This window comes from Protopterus annectens, chromosome 11.part0 (genome assembly GCF_019279795.1).
Source record: "Protopterus annectens isolate FY-2018-M chromosome 11.part0, PAN1.0, whole genome shotgun sequence".
Taxonomy (NCBI): domain Eukaryota; kingdom Metazoa; phylum Chordata; order Ceratodontiformes; family Protopteridae; genus Protopterus; species Protopterus annectens.
In genome coordinates this window covers 774,044,714-774,063,811 of record NC_056745.1, presented here as the reverse complement: position 1 = coordinate 774,063,811, position 19,098 = coordinate 774,044,714, and the positions used below count along the sequence as shown (strand labels likewise).

General features: G+C 43.2%; 1 protein-coding gene across 5 annotated transcripts in view; it reads right to left on the bottom strand.

Moving 5' to 3' along the window:
* The window catches only part of KIAA1549 (KIAA1549 ortholog), a 2,575,340-nt gene that overhangs the window by 1,887,088 nt on the left and 669,154 nt on the right, over nt 1-19,098 (bottom strand). For all 5 annotated transcript variants that reach the window (XM_044088205.1, XM_044088206.1, XM_044088207.1 and 2 more), the window contains exon 3: nt 1,292-1,377. In XM_044088205.1, the coding sequence (XP_043944140.1) occupies nt 1,292-1,377 (86 nt within the window). The remainder of the gene's footprint in view (nt 1-1,291; nt 1,378-19,098) is intronic.

Here is a 19,098-nt window from a genome sequence, read left to right as displayed (position 1 = left end):
CATTACGGGCTAGGTGGTTGTTAAACATCTAAGCCTCAGTGCTGGTATGGGCTGCCTGAGTAGCTTGCAGGAGAAGGCAAATTAATTCTGAAAAAAGCAATCAATGTTAAAACGGAGGCCAATCACAGATAGGAGCTGGAAAAGCCTAAAGGTAAGTTAGGGGGAACTGCAAGTGAACACTAGGGGGATTTACAAGCAGCAAGTTTAATGGCCAAGTCAGGGTGGTTTTGCCGAGCAGTTACAGCACGTTAAATGTTACTAACAAAACAGAGGGTATGCAACAACCTTGTGGTGTTGACTGAGCAGTAGTTGGCTGAGTAAAACTTACAGCTAGGCAGGAGATATATTGGGGGGGGGGGGCAGTCTGCTTAGTTCTGCCAGTGTGCACGTCGCTGAAAGTAAGCTAGGAGCAGTGCAACATAGAAGGTTTTAGAAGGAACTGTTACTGTTACACATACATGCAGTCAGTGTATAAGGTTGTCAGCAGGCTTCTTTCCTTAGGGTAGGACCTGAGAGGTGTATACACTTATTTCATAGAATGGGGGTGCAGTCGAAGTTCAATGGTGCTGTGCGAGCTGTAATGAAATAGAGACTCAGGTTCTAATAGAAGTAAAAATAGTAGGGTAGAAGCAGTAAGGGGAATAATCAAGAAAAGAGGGAGAGGGTATTTATTAGGGAGAGTTGAGTAAGGAGGTTAGTATAGGACAGCTAAGGGGAAAAAGGCACTCAGTTATACATTTGTAAGGCAAAAATCATCTAGCGCGTTTAAATGCAGAATATGAATGTACACACAAAGAAATCAATATCACATTTGATGTTAACATGCACAGAGCGCTCTTAGAGCAGTAACAAATCAAAACACTTTGCACCTTCAGCTATACAAACATCACATATGTAACAAACTTAATACTTAACACTACATAACATCTTTAAGCACAGGAAAGAAGGATTACTTCATCCTGCAAAACCCATCTTGTCAGACAACTGCTACAAAGAAGTACAATAAATATCATTCTAGATGTGAAAAATGTTGCTCTAATGTTTCCACAGAGAACATTTTCTTCTGGTGAGGAAAGAGAATCAACAAATGGTTACAAGTCTTATCAAGGTTTTCCTAGACTACTACATATGTGATGTTGTTGCCTGAATAAAACACTTTAAAGCATTACAGCACTGGAAAGATTTAAGGTCTGCAAACAATCCTCTGTTCTGTCTGGTCTTATACATGACCATCAATTGGCATGCAAAGCAGCACCGGTTAAGAGCACTATAAACAACCCAATTCCATTACCTGCAACTCCACTGTACGGTTGAACTGAAATTGTAGCTGATTCTTAATGGCTTCATTAATGCTCAACATAGCTTCCTCAGAAAGCACTGTAAATTAATAACAAGAATAAAACATTAACTACTTGACAAGTAACTGCTATTTTGTATAATGTCAGTCCAGAAAGCAAGTTGTCAAGTCATATTTGATGAATGAACTTTAACTAAAATATTATTTACAACCTCCAATGACCTGCTGGCACATGACAGCTCAACAAAGGACTGCTGTGAGAGGAAGATCAGTTGTTAACACCATCAAACCTACTGGCAGGCTAATTAGAGGTGAAGTAACATTTCTGAGGGTGCTTAATTACAAGCCTGATGAATGATCTTCCTGTTGCTTCAGTTCCTTTTGGTAGCCTGCGGCATTCCCTTTAAAAGTAAACACATACACAAGATCAGCAATGCCCTTTCCACAAACATTGCTTCACTCTGTTCTCAGTGGCTGAAGGAAAGGATTAGGGCAAATTATAAACATAGCTGGGATTTACAGAGCAGTATCACCACTCCTTAGCTTCCCCAGTTACAGTGCTTTGAACTCCAACTCTTCTAACAATTTGGTTTCTGAAAAAGCGGGTCAGACGCAATGCGAAATTGAAAGGAAAGTTCTGTATGACTGGACAGTATGCAGGTAATCTGATATAAAGAAAGAAAACTGTGCAGGGTCTCCAACTAAAGAGAAGTTATGTACTTACCATAACGTTCCATCTGTGTTGTCCATTTTCATTCTTCTTCATCTGACGGGTTCAGATCTAAGCTCTCGGATTCAATTCGGTTGCTGCAAAAGCTTATGGCAACTTTGAACTCTGAAGCTTCTCCCTTACCCACAATGCACCAACCCCAACTACCTCAGACCTTGTTTGCAGACAACAGTAAAGGGAAATTAGCCTACTACAGATAGGCGTAAGAATGTAGACCATGAAAGGGGTAGATAAAGCTACCACTGTAGCTGTACAATATGAGGAGTAGATTATTATCTGCTATATCAACTCTCTCTTCCAAACAACACAAAAGGCTGGGGGTTGGATGGCGGGGAGTTGAGGAAGAATGAAAATGGACAACACAAATGGAACGTTACGGTCAGTACATAACGTCTATATCTGATGTCAATCTTCATTTTGTCCTCAACTAAAGGGGCAGAGTTTTCAGCTACCTAAATCCCAGGGTGGACTCGAGGAAAGATATTCCTTAGCACCATTGAGCCAAATGATGCCCTACCTCTGGAAACTAAGTCTAATTTTTAACGAGTGACAAAGGAATGAGGGGGAAGTCCAAGTTGCTGCTGCACATATGTTATCCATAGGAACTCTAGAAGGAAAAACTGAGGAAGTTGCTATAGACCTGGTTGAATGAGCATGTACTTTCTTTGTTAAAGGGATATTTAATTTGCTGTAAACAAATAGGATGCAGCCAGTAATCCATCTGGCTTGATTGACTTCGGACACTGGTCTACCCAACCTCACATCAGCAAAGGAGACAACTGGTCAGTCATTCTGATGTCCTTTGTTCTATGTAAATAAAAACACAGTTGCCTATGAACATCTAACAGATATAACAAGTATTCGCCCATGTAACTAATTTGGAAAGAAAACTGGTAAATTGATGGGACTTGTTAATATTACATTTCGATAGAATTCTGGGCAAAAAGGATGCATTAGTTCATAATGTGACCCTGTCCTTATGAAAAATTACATATGGTGGTTTCAAAGATGAGGCCTGAAGCTAGCAAATTCTTCTTGCAGATGTAATTGCCACCACAAACAAGGTTTTCCAAGAAAGGAACTTAAGATTACAGTCATATGCAGGCTCAAAGGGTGGATAGGTAAGAGCCTGCAATACCAGATTTAGGTCCCAAGGAGGAATAGGATCTTTAAACAGGGGTCATAAAAGGCATGTTCCTCATAAAAAAGATCTTGCAAACTTTATGAGAGGTGAGAGATGAGCCATCAAAACCAAGATGGAAATTAGAAACTGCTGCCAACTGAACTCTTAATGTAGAAGAACTGGCTCCTTGGTTAAACAGTACCATCAAGAACTGCAAGATACTATGAATAGCGGCAGAAAAAAGGGGTTTAATTGATTCTGAAGATCCCAATGTACAAATTTTTTCCATTTACTAATATAAAGCTTCCCGATAGATAGCTTAATGGCAGACACCAAGATTTCATGGACAGGTGACGAGAGCATAGATTGTCTGGCTATTACTGGAAAAGGAGCAACCAAGCTATCAGCTTGAGATTTGGTAGGTCCAGATGTATCATGCCTGTTAGGTTAGACAGCAGATTTGGAACTGGGTACAGAATCCAGGGTTGATGAAGTAACTGAGGCCACAGGAAGGGGAACCAAATTTGTCGAGGTCAAAAGGGTGCAATGAGGACGACTGCTGTTCAACTTGGTAATTTTCTGTAGGAACTCTGGAATCAAAGGAATTGGAGGACACGCATACAGCAGACCAGGGGGCCAATCGTGGAGAAGAGCATCCCTTGGTGACTCCCCCTGTGGGGGGATTATGGCAAAATATCTGCTGCACTTGTTGTTCAGGAAGGATGCAAAGAAGTTGCAGCAAGGCTGACCCCACTTGAGGAAGATCAATTCCACTATCTTGACACTGAGGGACCACTTGTGGGGTAGAAGAATGCACCTGCTCAATTTGTCTGCTAGCATGCTGGATGCTATAAGAAAGTGGTTGGAGGATATTGCCCACTGCTGCCGATTGCTAAACCCTGGGTACTACTTGACATAGGGGGTACGACCTGGTTCCTCCTTATCTGTTGATGTACCAGACCACTGACATGTTGCCTGTTTGTATCACAATTGTACCTGAAGGGAGAGCACTGTGGATGGCCTGCACTGCTAAAAGCACTGCTCTCAACTCTAGGACACTGATATGCAAACTGGCATCTTCAGGGGACCATATGCTTTGGACTGTCTTTCCCAGGTAATGCCCCACCCCCACCCCAGCTGGGAAGCATCCATGGTCACTATGGCCTTTGGCTGAGGGGGAAAAAACAATCGGCCTTGTAGAATTTGATCTGACTGAATCCACCATATTAGGTCCCTCTTGCATACATTGGTGATTTGTATCTAAGCAGATAAGGGAAAATGAAGTACTGACCACTGCGATGCTAGCATACACTGTAGAATCCTCATGTGAAATCTGGCTAAGGGAACTAATGTTATTGCTGCCTCCATTGATCCCAAAGCCTGAAGGATTAATCTGGCTGAGATTCTGGTACTGCAAATTATCTCTTTCAACTGTGATCTGATTGTCTGAACTCTGAAGCGGGGAAGTGGGGCTATGGTCGATTTTGAATTGAGTAGTAGACTTTGACTTGGTTCTAGATGAGATTTTTCATAGTTTATAGTTATTCCTAGTAGGGCACATGTCTGGATCACTTTTTCTCTTGCCATAATGAGCTGATGCCTAGTTGGCCAGAAATGAGCCAATCGTCTAAGTATGGAAGTACCTGGAATCTCTGCAGCCTCAAGTGGGCTGCTACTACTGATTTGGTAAACACCCTGGGAGCTGTGGTGAGACCAAAGAGCAGAACTCTGAACTGGTAGTGATTGGTTCCCAGCCAAAAGTATAAGACTCTTCTGGATCGTCTGTTCATTTTTATATGATAGTGCCCATCCAAAGATTTATCGAGCACATCCAATCATCCTTTTCCAAAAATGGAAGGATGGACTGAAATGTGACCATCCAGAACTTGGTCTTTTGAACTGATTTGTTCAAGATGCTGAGATCCAAATTTAGTCTCCAGTCCCCTGCTTGCTTTGGTACTAAAAAGAACCTTGAGTAAGTTCAGGATTCTATCTAGTTTGGGGGACCTCTTGGATGACTCTTTTGTCTAGCAGCTTTTGTAGCTGAATTGCTGCTTATTTCCTTTGAATGAATGGGATGTCAGGGAATTTTCCTGAGTTGGGATGAGGAAGGGAAAATGGTATTATATAACCTCTCTGGATAATATCCTCTGCACCCAAGTGTCTGATGTTATCGCTAGCCAGGCTCTCTGGTGCAGGGATAAATGACCCCTGATTTCCTCCAGACAGGGACAATTGAGCCTCCTTTCAGGAACGCTGAAAAGGTTTGCCAAAGAACGAATCTCTGTACCCTTAGTTTTGCGGGCCAACTCTGCCACGAGAGCAGAGAGTGTTAGAGTTCCCCCCTCTGCCCCTGGGAGAACCTCCTCCACGTGTGTCCTGGAAAGCACCTTGGAATTTCTTGAACCGCATTTTACCACCTTCTCAATGATTCCTTGAAAAGGATCTTTGAGGGGTGGAGAAACATACTCCCACAGCAGAAAGTATCTTTCTATCCTTTTCACTCATGGACAAAGTGTCTTTAACTTTGGGGCCAAAAATGAGATGTGCCATCAAAAGAAGCATTGACAAATGAAGACTTGAAGGGCTTTGCAAATTCACAAAAGCGCACCCAGACATGTCTCCTAATGGCTACGCCTGAACCCGCTGCTCTTGAGGTTCCTTCTGTTATGTTGGAAATGAGCCTCACTGATGAATTGGAAATCGACTCTAGGGTAGCCAACTGAGAAGTGACAGATGCCTTCACTTCTTCAGAAACTGTTTCTGAGAGGGTGGCTGAAGGCTCCTAACCAGATTCCACTGCAGTCTTGTGAAATGTGCTAAATAGATCAGAGACCTCAGGGTGAAGGCCGATGAAGCACAGACACACTTCTTGAATCTTTCCATCACCCTGGACTCCTTGTTGGGGGGGATGAACAGAGGAACTTTCCTCTGCAAGTTTCTTCTTAATGGCCACTGCCGCGACCGTGGCATCAACAGGCATACCTTTAGACCAAAACTGTCTATCCTCTGGGGCAGTCATAATTTTGTCTGCCCTCTTGGGGATGGGCTCAAAGGTGTCAGGATCCTTCTATGACCAAATCAATGAGCTCATCAGTGGACAGAACCACTCAGTAGGTAGATGGGCCTGTACCAAACACCTCTAAGAGTACAGATTCCTCCTAAGAAGGGTTGCTAGGCATCCAGCCACCTCTCTGTTTCAGGATTTCAAGCATCTTTCCGAATGAGACATCTTCAGGAAGTAACCGTAGGGGCCCTTTGCCTTCCTCAAAATCCATATCTTCTGTGACAGATTCAGGGGAATCTAAATGCTTCCACTTGCAAGTCCTATTCTGAGGGACCTCCTCGGTGAGGTATTCCGAGGAGGTATCAGAAGAGGAGGCGATACCCTGATGGGAATCCTCTGGCTTCTGTACCGGCTGTCCTTGTAGAGAGGGTAGTTGAAACTCTTGATGCAGTAGTGGGAGAGAAAATATGGGATCCAAAGGGGTAGGCCCTCTGAGTCAAAGGGGCAGAAAGCTCTCTCCAAGGTCCAAAAAGTAGACCATCCTGGAGACGGAAAGGAACCCGGATCCAAGAAAACAAGTCCCTGATCTCTGTTCCTCCCCTGCTCTGAGGGCAGTCCACTCTCAGGAGAAGCTGGAACCAAACTAACCATAGCTGAGGCTCCAAGGTGCAGAGACAGCTCCAAAGGCTTAAAATTGACTGCAGCACCTTGGATCTGACAGGGTTGAAATGGCTCCAAGACCTTGCCAGATCAGACTGGTCCAAAGAGCTCAGAGTGAGGATATGAGGACGGATCTGAAGCAGATGTGCCTGGATGATTCAGATCTACAGGTTCCAGGACTCTGAAAGAAGTTAGAGGAGGAATGGACAGTGGTGTTGTTGTAGATGTATGGGCTCCCTGGCCTGATGGGCTTGGAACCAAAAGGAAAGCTGTCTGGTTCTGTACCGAGAGGATTTATCTCACCACCCTCTCCACATCTTTGAGTGAAAGGATACATCAGACAGAGACTTAGGTCTTTCCAAGAAAGGAGAAGGTACTCTTGAAGGTACCGGATCTAGTGGAGGGGAATACCTTGTCCTGGGTAGAGGAGACACATCCAATTTCTGACCAGAGGTCTTCAGATCTGATGAATCCTTTAGCTTGAAAGACTTCGGATCTGAAGAAACCATCAGATCCAAGGAAGGCTGTTTAATGGATTTCAGATCCAAGGTGGGAGACGAATCCAATAGTTTTGGCTTCTTCTTCATAGGATCCGAAAAGGCCTTAGGATCTAAAGAAGTTCGTTTTAATGACTTCTCCAAGAACCTCGTGGAGGCAGAAGAAGAGCCCTGAGAAGCGTGAGTCAACTTTTTTGGGGTTTCATTAAAAACTCCAGCAATAGCTTCACCAAAAGAGGAAGGTAACAGCCCTTTCAAAATAAGCTTATTTTTACTCTCTGCCAATGCTCTCGGGTTAAAGGTGTGGCAGATAGCACAATTTTCTTGTAAGTGAAGTGGGCCCAGGCAGAAAACACAAAGTGTGAGAGTCAAAAAACGGGATGTTCTGACCACACCTCACATTTTTTAAAACCCACCAGGCTTTTTTCTTTTTCAGACATAACTGAAATAGTAAGATACAACTTACAAAACTTAAAACACAAAACAGTGAGAGAAAAGGAGGGGAAACTACTCAAATATTAATGTTAGCGGAAGTCTTTTTCTAAAACTAACAAGCAGAAAGATTATTTATTATTTATTATTATATTTTTTTTAATAAGGAAATGGAGAAAATGGAAAGGAATAGAACTACCTACAAAAGTAGTAAGAGTACGTAAACTTACTATAAAGGGAAAGGGAGAGACAGAGATACTAACAATAGTATCTAGAGTACACCAATACAGAGAAAAGGGGGAATGCCTTTAAAGTGTCAAAATTGAAAAATAGTACGAAGACTAAAAGGAAACTAAGTAACTTATCTATTCAGATACTGGAGAGACAAAAAAAAAGTCATTCACCTAAGGCGGCAAACGAGATCTGAGGTAGTTGGGTTGGTGTGTTGTGGGCAAGGGAGTAGCTTGAGAGTTCAAAGTTGCCATGAACTATTGCAGTGGCCGAGTCGGATCTGAGGACTCGGATCCGAACCCATCAGTTGAGGACAGAATAAAAATTGACAACATAAGATATGATGTTTCTTCAGTGGGAACAGTTTCAAGATGGGTCAACAATAGCAAGCAGTAGCTGCGTTATGCCTCTCACATGCGCACAAAACTACATAAATAAATAAATGAAAACAGAAGTTTGTACATAATATAACATCTGATCTTTTTCATCCAAGTCCATTTGATATGACTGATGGATGCCAAGCTGCATGGTGGATCTGATCTGGCCCTTAGCCAGTGATCCAGTATCTCGAGCCCCTTCAAAACTTTCTCATAATATTTTGTAAACCTTTCCCTTAAGATCAAATTTGTTACCTAGAGACTAAAAGTAGTTGGAGCAACTAAAATCTGATTCAAAATCTTGTCCAGATTAAGTAACATTTTGGAGGAAGGAATGTCTTATTGGAGGAACAAGGATGAAAATAATCCAGTGTTATGTTAAGTATATAACTCCTGTACCCTATTTCATCTGTCAATCTGATCCAACTATTGGAACAGAATCCCAAGCTACTCAATATCTCAGGTGGAATCATGAAAGGACACCCTTCAGAATTTATGCTGCATGGAAAGGTGGCAAGGTAGACCATGTTGCGGCTGTGCATACATCATCTATGGAGAAACTCCTAAAAAACAAGGCAGCAGAAGTAGCCACAGCTCTAGTAGAAATAGCCTTCGGTTTCATAGGTAAAACTTTATTACTGCTGGAACAGGCAAAGACAATATAACCAGACAGCCATCTGGACAGTGTCTGATTATAAACTCTTGTGCCTAACCTGTTAGAGACAAAGGAAACACAATTAAACATCCTTTCTGAAAGTCTCTATTCTACTGAAGGTAGAAGCTGAGCTGTCTGTGGGCATCTAAAGTTTATAACAAATATTCACCCTTGTTACAGTGATTTGGAAAGAATATTGGGAGGGTTATAAGCTGGTTAAGATTAGATTATGATGCTAACTTAGGAATGAATGCTGGACTGGCCCGTAATATAACTCTTCCTTTGTGAAATATTAGGTATAGTGCAATAGAAGACAGGTCGTGGACTTCTCTAATTCATCTGGCTGAAGTAATAACCCGAAATAGGTTTCTCCATGACAAAACTTTTAGGTCTGCAGAGGAAGCTATTCAAGTGGAAGTTTTGTTAGGGCTTCTAGGGCAAAATTAAGGTCCCATGGAGAAGCAGGGCCTTTAATAGGTGGAAAAAAAAAGAAATACTCTTCTGAGAAAGTGGTGCATAGATCATATGACACTGTTACAGCATTCTGGTATCCAGAATGAGAATTCAAAATAGAAGCTAACTGTAACATGACTGTAGTTTACCTGCAGTCCGAGTCACATTAAGGAAGAGATAAATTGTAACATCTCTGCAAACAGAAGAAAGAGTAAGGGTGCTGGCCCAGACAGAAAAACGCTTCCATTTGAGAAGGTCCTGATGAGGCTGTTCAGATGGCTGCAAGATGAGATCCAGCTGTGGATATAGAAGCCATGGGGACTTCTTCAAGTGAGGCCTGAGCAGGGTGAAACAGATCTGCCTAGGTCAGCATGCACCAATGAGGATTACCTCTGATTTGCAGGTTGAGGATTTCTGTAAGAACTTGTGTATAACCATAAGAGGGGAAAGGAGTAATGGAGACTGGGGGAGACTACCCCTCTGGGGGAATTAGGGCAAAGTATCTTCTGCTACTGGCAATGGAGGAAGAGACAAAGAAGTTGCATGAAAGCTGTCCCCAGTGGCTGAAAATCTCTTAAACCACTAATGGATTGACAGACTACTTGTGAGGTATTAGGATAAACATGCTGAGCTTGTCCGCTAGCTAGGTGACGTTCCCTGGTACGCGCTTTGCTATCAGAAAGTGACTGAAATCTAGTTCCCACTGCCACACTTTCATAGCTTCCCTGCAGTGAGGGTAAGACTTGGTTCCTCCATGCTCATTGATGTTGATTACAAACTCATACCCTGCTCCAATGCCCCTGACAACTTACCCGCCGCCGAACACCTGTAACTCTCAGCCTCCTCCATTGCTTATCCTATTACCATCCTTCTCAACAGGTCTATTCAGGAATCCTATATACCTGATATCTGGAAAACAGCTTTCATTCTTCCACTTCATAAAATTTGCAACAACTTTATCTCTAACTTCTGTCCTATTGCTATCCTCTCCCCAGTCTCCAAAATACTTGAGCAATGTATTCACACTCAGCTCCTCAATCACCTCACCCAGCACCAAATCCTCTTCCCCACTCAACATGGCTTTAGGCCCGGACATAGCACCAACACCGCCCGCATTTCCTTCCTCAACACAGTCAAAAGAGCTTGAGACGCTAGTTCCTTAGTCTCTGCACTCTTCCTGGACTTATCAAAGGCTTTCAACACTATTTCCCACTCCCTCCTGCTTACTAAACTCTCTGATCTTGGATTATATCCCCTACCTTACAATGGTTTAATAACTATCTCAGTAATAGGCAGCAATCTACCAAGTGGCAACACTATTCCTCTCTTTTCATGACTACAAATACAGGTGTTCCCCAAGGCTCAATACTGGGGCCTCTCTTATTCAGCATATTTGTCAACAACTTTCACTCCTCTCTGACCCACAGCACTGTTATACAATATGCAGATGACTCAACTATTGTCTGATCTGCTAAATCTGTCCCTATACTACAGAAGCTCACTCAAGAAGCATTTAGTTCCACCGAAACCTGGATGTCCCAGAACCATCTCATTCTCAACCCCAATAAAACAAAACTTTTAATATATACCCCCACAAAATCTATCACAATTGACAAGTCACTATTCTCCATTCATTCCCAAAACAGCACAAACATAGAAGTCGTCCCCAGTACCAAATTACTAGGTGTCACCACTGATGACAAATTAACATTCGACCTTCACATCAAAAAAACTCACCAAAAACTAGGTGCACTGTATAGGCACAACTATTTTCATAGTGGTTTGCAACAGTTTGGTAGCTTGTTTAGCTAGGTCACTTTGGGTTAAGTAGTCTCAGAGCAAAAGTACCCAAAGCGCAGGCACGTGCTCCATTCTATCAGTTGCCCTGGATTCTTTATTTGGAGGCTGGACACCTGTAGACTTCTCTGCGAGTTGCTTTTAAGTGGCTGCTGCAACAATCATCGAACACACCATATAACATTTTGACCAATACTGTCCATCTTAGGTGGATGATAGAATTTATCCGATTTGTGGGGAACTGTTTCAGTTGCGTCAGGTTCCTCCCATGCTTTCCAGGCAACTACAGCTATAAGAAGATCCACAGGAAGGATGAACCAAGAGGTAGAGGGTGCAAATCGTATGCTCCAAGGAGCACTTCCTTGTCCTGATAGGGTGGTTCTGATGGCCAGGATCTGCTCTGCCTCATCAATTCTAGGACTTCACCAAAACGTATGTCCTCAGGAGGGGATTTTGGGGAGCCGTCAATGCCCTCCAAGTCAGTCCATCCATCCATCCTCTTTTTCTCAGTTTTGACATGGGGTCAGAGTGTCACTTCAGCAGTGACAATCATCTCAAGCCAAGGTTTACACCGCCAACTGGCTAGCCCTGCTATGGTAGTTCATCCATACCACTTACTCACACACACACTCACACCTATGGGCAATTTAAGAGTATCCAATCCACCTACTGCATGTAGACTCCACACAGAAAGCACACCAGCCAAGAATCGAACAGGAGAACCTTTTGCTGTGAGGTGACAACGCTAACTGCTGCACCACCATGGATGCCCTCCTCCATGTCATTGTCAGATGCAAAAAACTCCAAAGGGGAGTCATCGTGTTTCCCTTTATACCATCTCTTCCTGGGGATCTCAGGCTGTCACTGGTTGGAATCTCTAGAATATTCAACATGGGCTTACTGTGAATCTCCAAACCTTATAGTTCTCCTCTAGCCCTGGGAACCATGATGAAAGGACTGAAAAGCCAACAGAATGGTATCACAGAATTAAGCCACTGCCAATGAAAAACTTGTCACTAGAGTAGGGAGAGAAGATATCATCCTCTCCATTGCCTCGAAGGTGGATTAGGAATCTATAAGAATCAAGAAAACTCCCCTCTGGACCATCTCCTCACTTGTCAAAGCAGAAATAAACAGTGCTATAGAGGGAAGCTTCAGCACACAAGATCCAGAAGGCCCCAGTGTGAAGACCAGAACTGATGGTTTGAATGTTGGGGACTCTAACATCGAGAACAGTTCCAAGCATACTGCTACTGAGCATGGTGCCAAGGCCTCAATGGCAAGTGCTTGGGTCTATGGTGTTGAAATACAGTGCATCTGATGAGATAGCATCAACACTAAGGTACAAATACCTGTTTGGTGCCAATCTGACAGAATCTAGCTGGATATTTGGCTCCAGAGCCACCATCCCAACATTGGCACCAGGAAAGAGCAAAAAGTCATGGGGGAAACCCAATTCACCCTAGAAACAAACATAACTGGGTATCAACCCATCCCCATTTGTGTCTTCAAAAATGCCCTTGTTATGGACTCCAAATTGACTTCTAATATGCACCAGATGGAAAGCACAGGCATTTTAAAACTAGAGGGTTGTGGTCCTGAAATCAGAAAATGTACCAGTTTCTCACTCAGAAGAATGCCTAATAGCTAGTTTAGAAGAGATTTGTCCCTGCTCACAACAGTTTCAATGACCAGAGACTTCCATGTCACAGCTGGAGAGGGAAAACATTCCCTTCTCTGTGCCACAGGGAAAGACTACACGTGTGTCTCTTTAAACGTATGGTTTTTAACTCCTTTTCCTTCTCCATTTCTCTCCTCTTCCCTACCTTGTCAGCAGCATCTGCAGTAAATAACCCCTTGATAATTAACTTATATATTCTTTCAACTAAGGACCTCTACAAATGTAACAGCCAACTTTTAGATACTCTGGCCCCAAGCAACCCACACATAAATCACAGTAGACTTGAGGAGTAATTTTGTGTCCATACTTCTTAAATGTTTTATTCAAGACAGAACAATTAGCAAAAATATAAAGCAGCAACCTTTTTCTTTATTGCTTAGAAGATGTTAGGTCAACTGCCTAAATACAGCAAAGAAGATGAGGCAATCTAACTACTCAGAAGAAATTATTAGTAATATATTTTAATGAGAATGATACTACACATATCTATATATTTAAATCAAAAGAAGAATACCAATGAAGCAATTAACAGAAGATATGAAGCACTTAGCTGTTAGCTGTAGATCAACTGTTCATGATGGCAGCAAACAAGATATGAAAGGGCCAGGTTCACAGGGGGATTATGGTAAAGTTTTGATTGAGCTTGAGGCAGTGGAGCAGTTGAGCACTGGCTAATGACCAGATCAGGTTCAACCAATGGCTGAGTACTCAACAGTCAGACTGGACAGAGTGATGAAATAGGATCTGCAGTAAAGTACAGTTGTGTAAGTATACCTACCATAACAGTAGACATTCAAATGATTACTGCTGCAGTAGCTTAAGATATACGAGTTACATCCTGCCAATGACAAAACAGCTGGCCAGCTTACAAAGCTTCAGGGCACCTTCTGCATAGCTAAAATGTCTGGCAGCTCAAGCTAAGCTGACTAAAAGACAAACTTAGGATTCAAGCCCTTTAGAGCTTTCCTGCCAACAACAGAGGGAGGATAAGCCCTGAAAGGACAATGCTAGGAAGAACAAAAAACAAATGACCACACCCTGGCATAAACAACACATCAAGAAACAAGGGGGAATGGAGGTAGGGAGGGAGCAAGTAATGCAGCAGTGATCATTCGAGCATGTACTATTATGGTAAGTTTACTTATACAACTGTACTATGTTCTTCACACTGATCACTGCTGCAAGAGCCTAGGCTATATGTATAATTCTGGGAGGTGGAAGGAGAAGAGGCAAGGAGCCCCTGGAGAATGGTCCTAGCAATGCCTGATCTAGCCCTAGATAATGAATCAAGCTTATAGTGCTTTGTAAAAGTATCTATAAAGTATGTACAAAGAATTATGTTGCTGCTTCTAGAATAATTCTAAAATCCAACCTTTTCCAAAAGGCACACACAAAGCTAAAGCACTGTTAGAGGGGGTCTAGATCCTGCCTATAATAGTTTTGCTGTGGTGAGTACAAAAAAGGTAATGGCCTTAAACAGCCATTTTGATATAGTCTGCTTTAACACAGGCTGCCCCTTCTTCTTACCTTCACAACAGATAGGTAACTGAGCCAAAGATCTGAAAGATTTGGTTCTGCCAAGATAGTACTGGAGTTGTCAGTGGACATCTAAAGTACGGAGTAACCTTTCTCTCTCCTTGGATGAAAACACGAAGTTGGATAGTTTGCTTAAAGTAAACTTGGATGCAAACTTATGCATAAAAGAAAGATGAGTTCTCAAAGAATCCCTGTCTCTGTGGAAAACAAGATAGGGTTGACTTACCATAATGGCTTGCAAGTCAGAGCAATCAGTAAAACTGTTTTCCATGTTAAGAACCTCAAGTCAACTAGTTTAGCTGGTTCAAATGGAGCAAGTGCTAACTTCTCTGGGCTTTACCAGAAAGGGTCATCCAGACTCTGCTACACTTTGCTGTGAAGGAAAGGTTAGTTTGCTTTTATTTTTTGTATTTTGTACATTTTAAATAATGCAGTTTGTTTTCTTTACCTTGTGTTTTACTTGCAATCTGCTTTAACAGCATATTACAACTTCAAAAGAGACCACAGCTCTCTCTCTCTTCTGAGTCAGGCAGAATTCTCGCCCAATCTATAGTTGTCTTGTTAAATACCACTGTCTTTCTAGTTGCCTGCCTCTTATGTTAATCTGACCATATATCTCATTTCCTCTCTACTTTCACTAGCTTGTGTGAGTAATCACAAAATCAAACCCCCCCCCCCTTCAACTATTTAAATTTATTGGCCATCCTACTGTATTCCATAGTACCAGAATGCAAAAGTGACCACCCCTTTCTACCCATCTTGCTGTTTTAAAAATAGTAACGCTCCACTAAACCTTAACTTTTTAAACAGGTAAAAATAGAAGTTATGTTCTTACCATAACGTTCCATGTTAGTTGTCTTCTTCTCGCCTTCTTCTTGCTGGATGGGTTCGGAGCCGACCTCGGCCCGACTGCCACTCTAAAAGCTCGAGAGTTGGTTCCACCGGCTCGAGGCTCCCCTTATATCCCACAATGCTAGGCGAGAGTTACCTCAGATCTCGTTTGTAAGCTAACCCCAGCTTATAAAAGTAAAGAATAACTCTAAACAGAGTCCACCTCTAACAACAGGAAGAAAGAAGGGTGACCTACATCCTGAACCGGGAAATATGCACAATAGCATATGCCTAAGAAAGAGGTGGTAGAAAGAGAGGTCACAATCACAACTCCTCTAGGTCTGTCCAGGCCGGAAGGAGGGGGACGAAGAAGAAGGCGAGAAGAAGACAACTAACATGGAACGTTATGGTAAGAACATAACTTCTATATGTTAAGTTGTCTATCTCGCCTTCATTCTTGCTGGATGGGACCGTCCCTAGCACCTTGTCCCGGTGGCCTAACGGAACAGACTCCTGAGAACAGTGGAACCAAAATTAGCTCTATGCCTAGAAGCTAAGTCCAACTTATAATGAGAAATAAAAGTGTGAGGAGTAGCCCAAGTAGCCGCTGCACAAATGGTGTCAATAGGCAGTCTGTCTTGGAAGGCTAAAGAAGTAGCCAAAGCTCTGGTGGAATGGGCTTTAGGTTTATTAGGCAGTTTTGGTGTCTAATTTCATATACAAGGGAAATCAAAGATGTTAGCCATCTGGATAATGATACCTTTGAAACTGAAAGTCCCTTTCTGCTTTCCGCATAGGAGACAAACAGCTGATCAGATTTTCTGAATTGTTTTGTTCTATCCAAGTAGTACCTCAATTGACGATGAACATCCAGGCAGTGTAATTTTTGTTCAGACCTATTGGAATATTCTGGAAAAAGACAGGGAGGTCAATGCTTTGGTTTAGATTTGACGCCGAGACCACCTTAGGCAAAAAGGACGGGTTAGTTCGTCCTTATGAAACAATAGATAAGGAGGTCGACAGCTGAGTGCTTGAAGCTCTGAAACCTTCTAGCTGAAGTAATAGCTAACAGAAAAGAGTCTTCCATGATAGCAATTTTAAAGAACAGGAGACTGCAGGTTCGAAAGGGGAAGAATCAAAGAAGCAAGTACTAAATTTAGGTCCCAAGGAGAAGGAGGATTTCTTATAGGAGGTCTGAGAAGAAAAACTCCTTTCAAAAAGGCTTTGCAAAGCTTGTGGGACATTAAGGCAGATTCAGAAATACCCACATGAAAGTTAGAAATAGCTGCCAATTGAACTTTAAGAGTAGAGGAGATGAACCTGCATGGAAGAGTTCAGCTAGAAAATCAAGGACTAATTAGATGGAAGCAGTGAAAGGATCTATGTCCTTTTCTTGAGCCCAATATGTGAAGCGCTTCCACCTACTCAAATAAATCTTCGAGTGGAAGATTTATGGGAAGCTATCAAAATATCTCGAACAGAGTGAGATAATTGAGGAAGCCTGGCTAAGATTGTAACTGGCGGAACCAAGCAGTGAGGATCAGAGTAAGGAGGGAGCGATGAAACTGAACCGACTGCTGGATCAAAAGATCTAGAACTAGGTCCAGATTCCACGGTCGCTCAAAAGAAATTGATGTAGAAAGGGGAACCATACCTGTCGAGGCCAGTAAGGAGCAATGAGGATCAATGAGGCCTTCTGAGCGATAGCTTTCTGTATCACTTGAGAGATTAGTGGGAAGGGAGGAAATGCATACAGAAGTCCCCGGGCCAAACTTGGACTAGAGCGTCTCTGCTGGGTTGGCCTGGTAAAGGGAATGGAGTGAAATATTCTCTGCACTTGCTGTTTTGGGGAGTAGCAAAAAGATCGCAGCAAGGCTGACCCCACTTGAGGAAAATTTCTCTCACCACAGAGTCTTTCAGAGACCACTCGTGAGGCATGAGGATTGCTCTGCTCAACTTGTCCGCAATTTGATTGGACTTCCCGGGATGTGCGTTGCTATCAGAAACCGCTGAGAAGAAATCGCCCATTGCCACAGTCTGAGTGCTTCTCCACACAGGGGTATGACCTGGTTCCGCCTTGTTTGTTGATGTACCACACTACAGACATATTGTCTGTCTGATTGCAATCGCTCCCAAGGGAAGAGAGTCTTGAAGGGCTTGCAACGCTAAAAGCACTGCTCTCATCTCCAGAACATTTATGTGCAAGTGGCATTCGCTTGGTTGCCATGTGCCCTGGACCGTCCTGCCCTGATAATGCCCCCACCCGATCAGGGAGGCATCCGCTGTCAGAGTAGCAACCGGAGGGGTGGAACAAAGGGTCTTCCCAACAAGAGCTGAGGGGAAGACATCCACCACATGAGATGATTTTGCACGCTTGCGTGATCATAATGGTGTGAGACATTGGAAGTTCCTGGTATGACCATTGAGTAAAGAGCATCCATTGAAGGATCCATATGGAATCTGGCTAACGGAAGTAGGGTATGGCCGCCATAATTCCCAACACTTTCAGAACTAATCTGGCTTTGATTCTGTTGTTGTTGAAAAGGAGTGAGACCAGTTTGTGAATGTCTGTTATTCTCTGATGTGTTAGTCTCGCAGACATGTCTACTGTGTCTAGATTTGCGCCTATGAAAGTAATAGTACGACAAGGCGACAAAACAGACTTTTCGCAATTTATTGAAATGCCTAACTTTTGACAAATGCGAAAAGTGTAATCCCTGGCCATCAGAAGGAGATGCTTGGTGGAAGCTGTGAGGAGCCAGTCGTCCAAATATGGAAACACCTGGAATCCTTGTCGCCTCAGGTGAGAAGCTACCACTGCCATGCATTTGGTAAACACCGGGGCAGTGGTGAGACCAAAGGGCAGGGCCCTGAACTGAAAATGACTGGTTCCCAGCCTGAAGCGGAGGAATCTTCTGGAGCGCCTGTTCATTTTATGTGATAGTACGCATCCTGAAGGTCTATAGAGCACATCCAGTTTCCTTTGCCCAAAAGGGAAGGATGGATTGCAGCGTGACCATCCGAAATCTTGTTTTCTTGACTGATCTGTTCAAGATACTGAGATCCAAAATTGGTCTCCAGTCCCCTGTTTTCTTTGGAACTAAAAAGAACCTTGAGTAGATTCCGGATCCTTGCTGGTCTGCTGGAACTGGCTGAATTGCTGTTTTTGCAAGCAGTTTTGAAATCTCCAAAACCGCTAGATCCCTTGGAGCGGTGGAACATCTGGAAGGGATTTTTGATTGATTTGGAATGCGAAGAAAGGGGATAGAATAGCCTTCAGAAATGATGGACTGTACCCATTTGTCTTGAGTCAGGGATAGCCAGGCTTCTGGGTACAGTGACAATCTTCCCCTGACTGCCTCCGAAGATGGGCAGTCGGGCAACACCTCAGGGATGCTGAAAGGGCTTGTCAGGAAGGCTTCCGATTGCCCTGGTTCTGCGGACCCCCTGCCCCTAGGGCGCGCCTACCATTGTTATTCCCGCCTCTGCCTCTGGCGGGAAACGACTCTGTCGCCAGGCTTAAGTCCCTTGAGATTGTTTACGGAACCACATCTTTCCACCTTTCTGGCCTTTGGGGTAAGGCCTAGAAGGAGTAGAAAACGGACTCGACGGCAGAAAGGGTCTTGCCATCAGTTTCGCACCTAGTCAAGGTTTCTTTCACTTGAGGACCAAAGAGAGATGATCCATCAAACGGGAGTTAGTGAAAGACGCCTTGAAGGGGTCCGCAAAATTGCATAGCCGCATCCAGGCATGCCTACGTAAGGCCGCACCTGTCCCTGCTCTACTCGCTC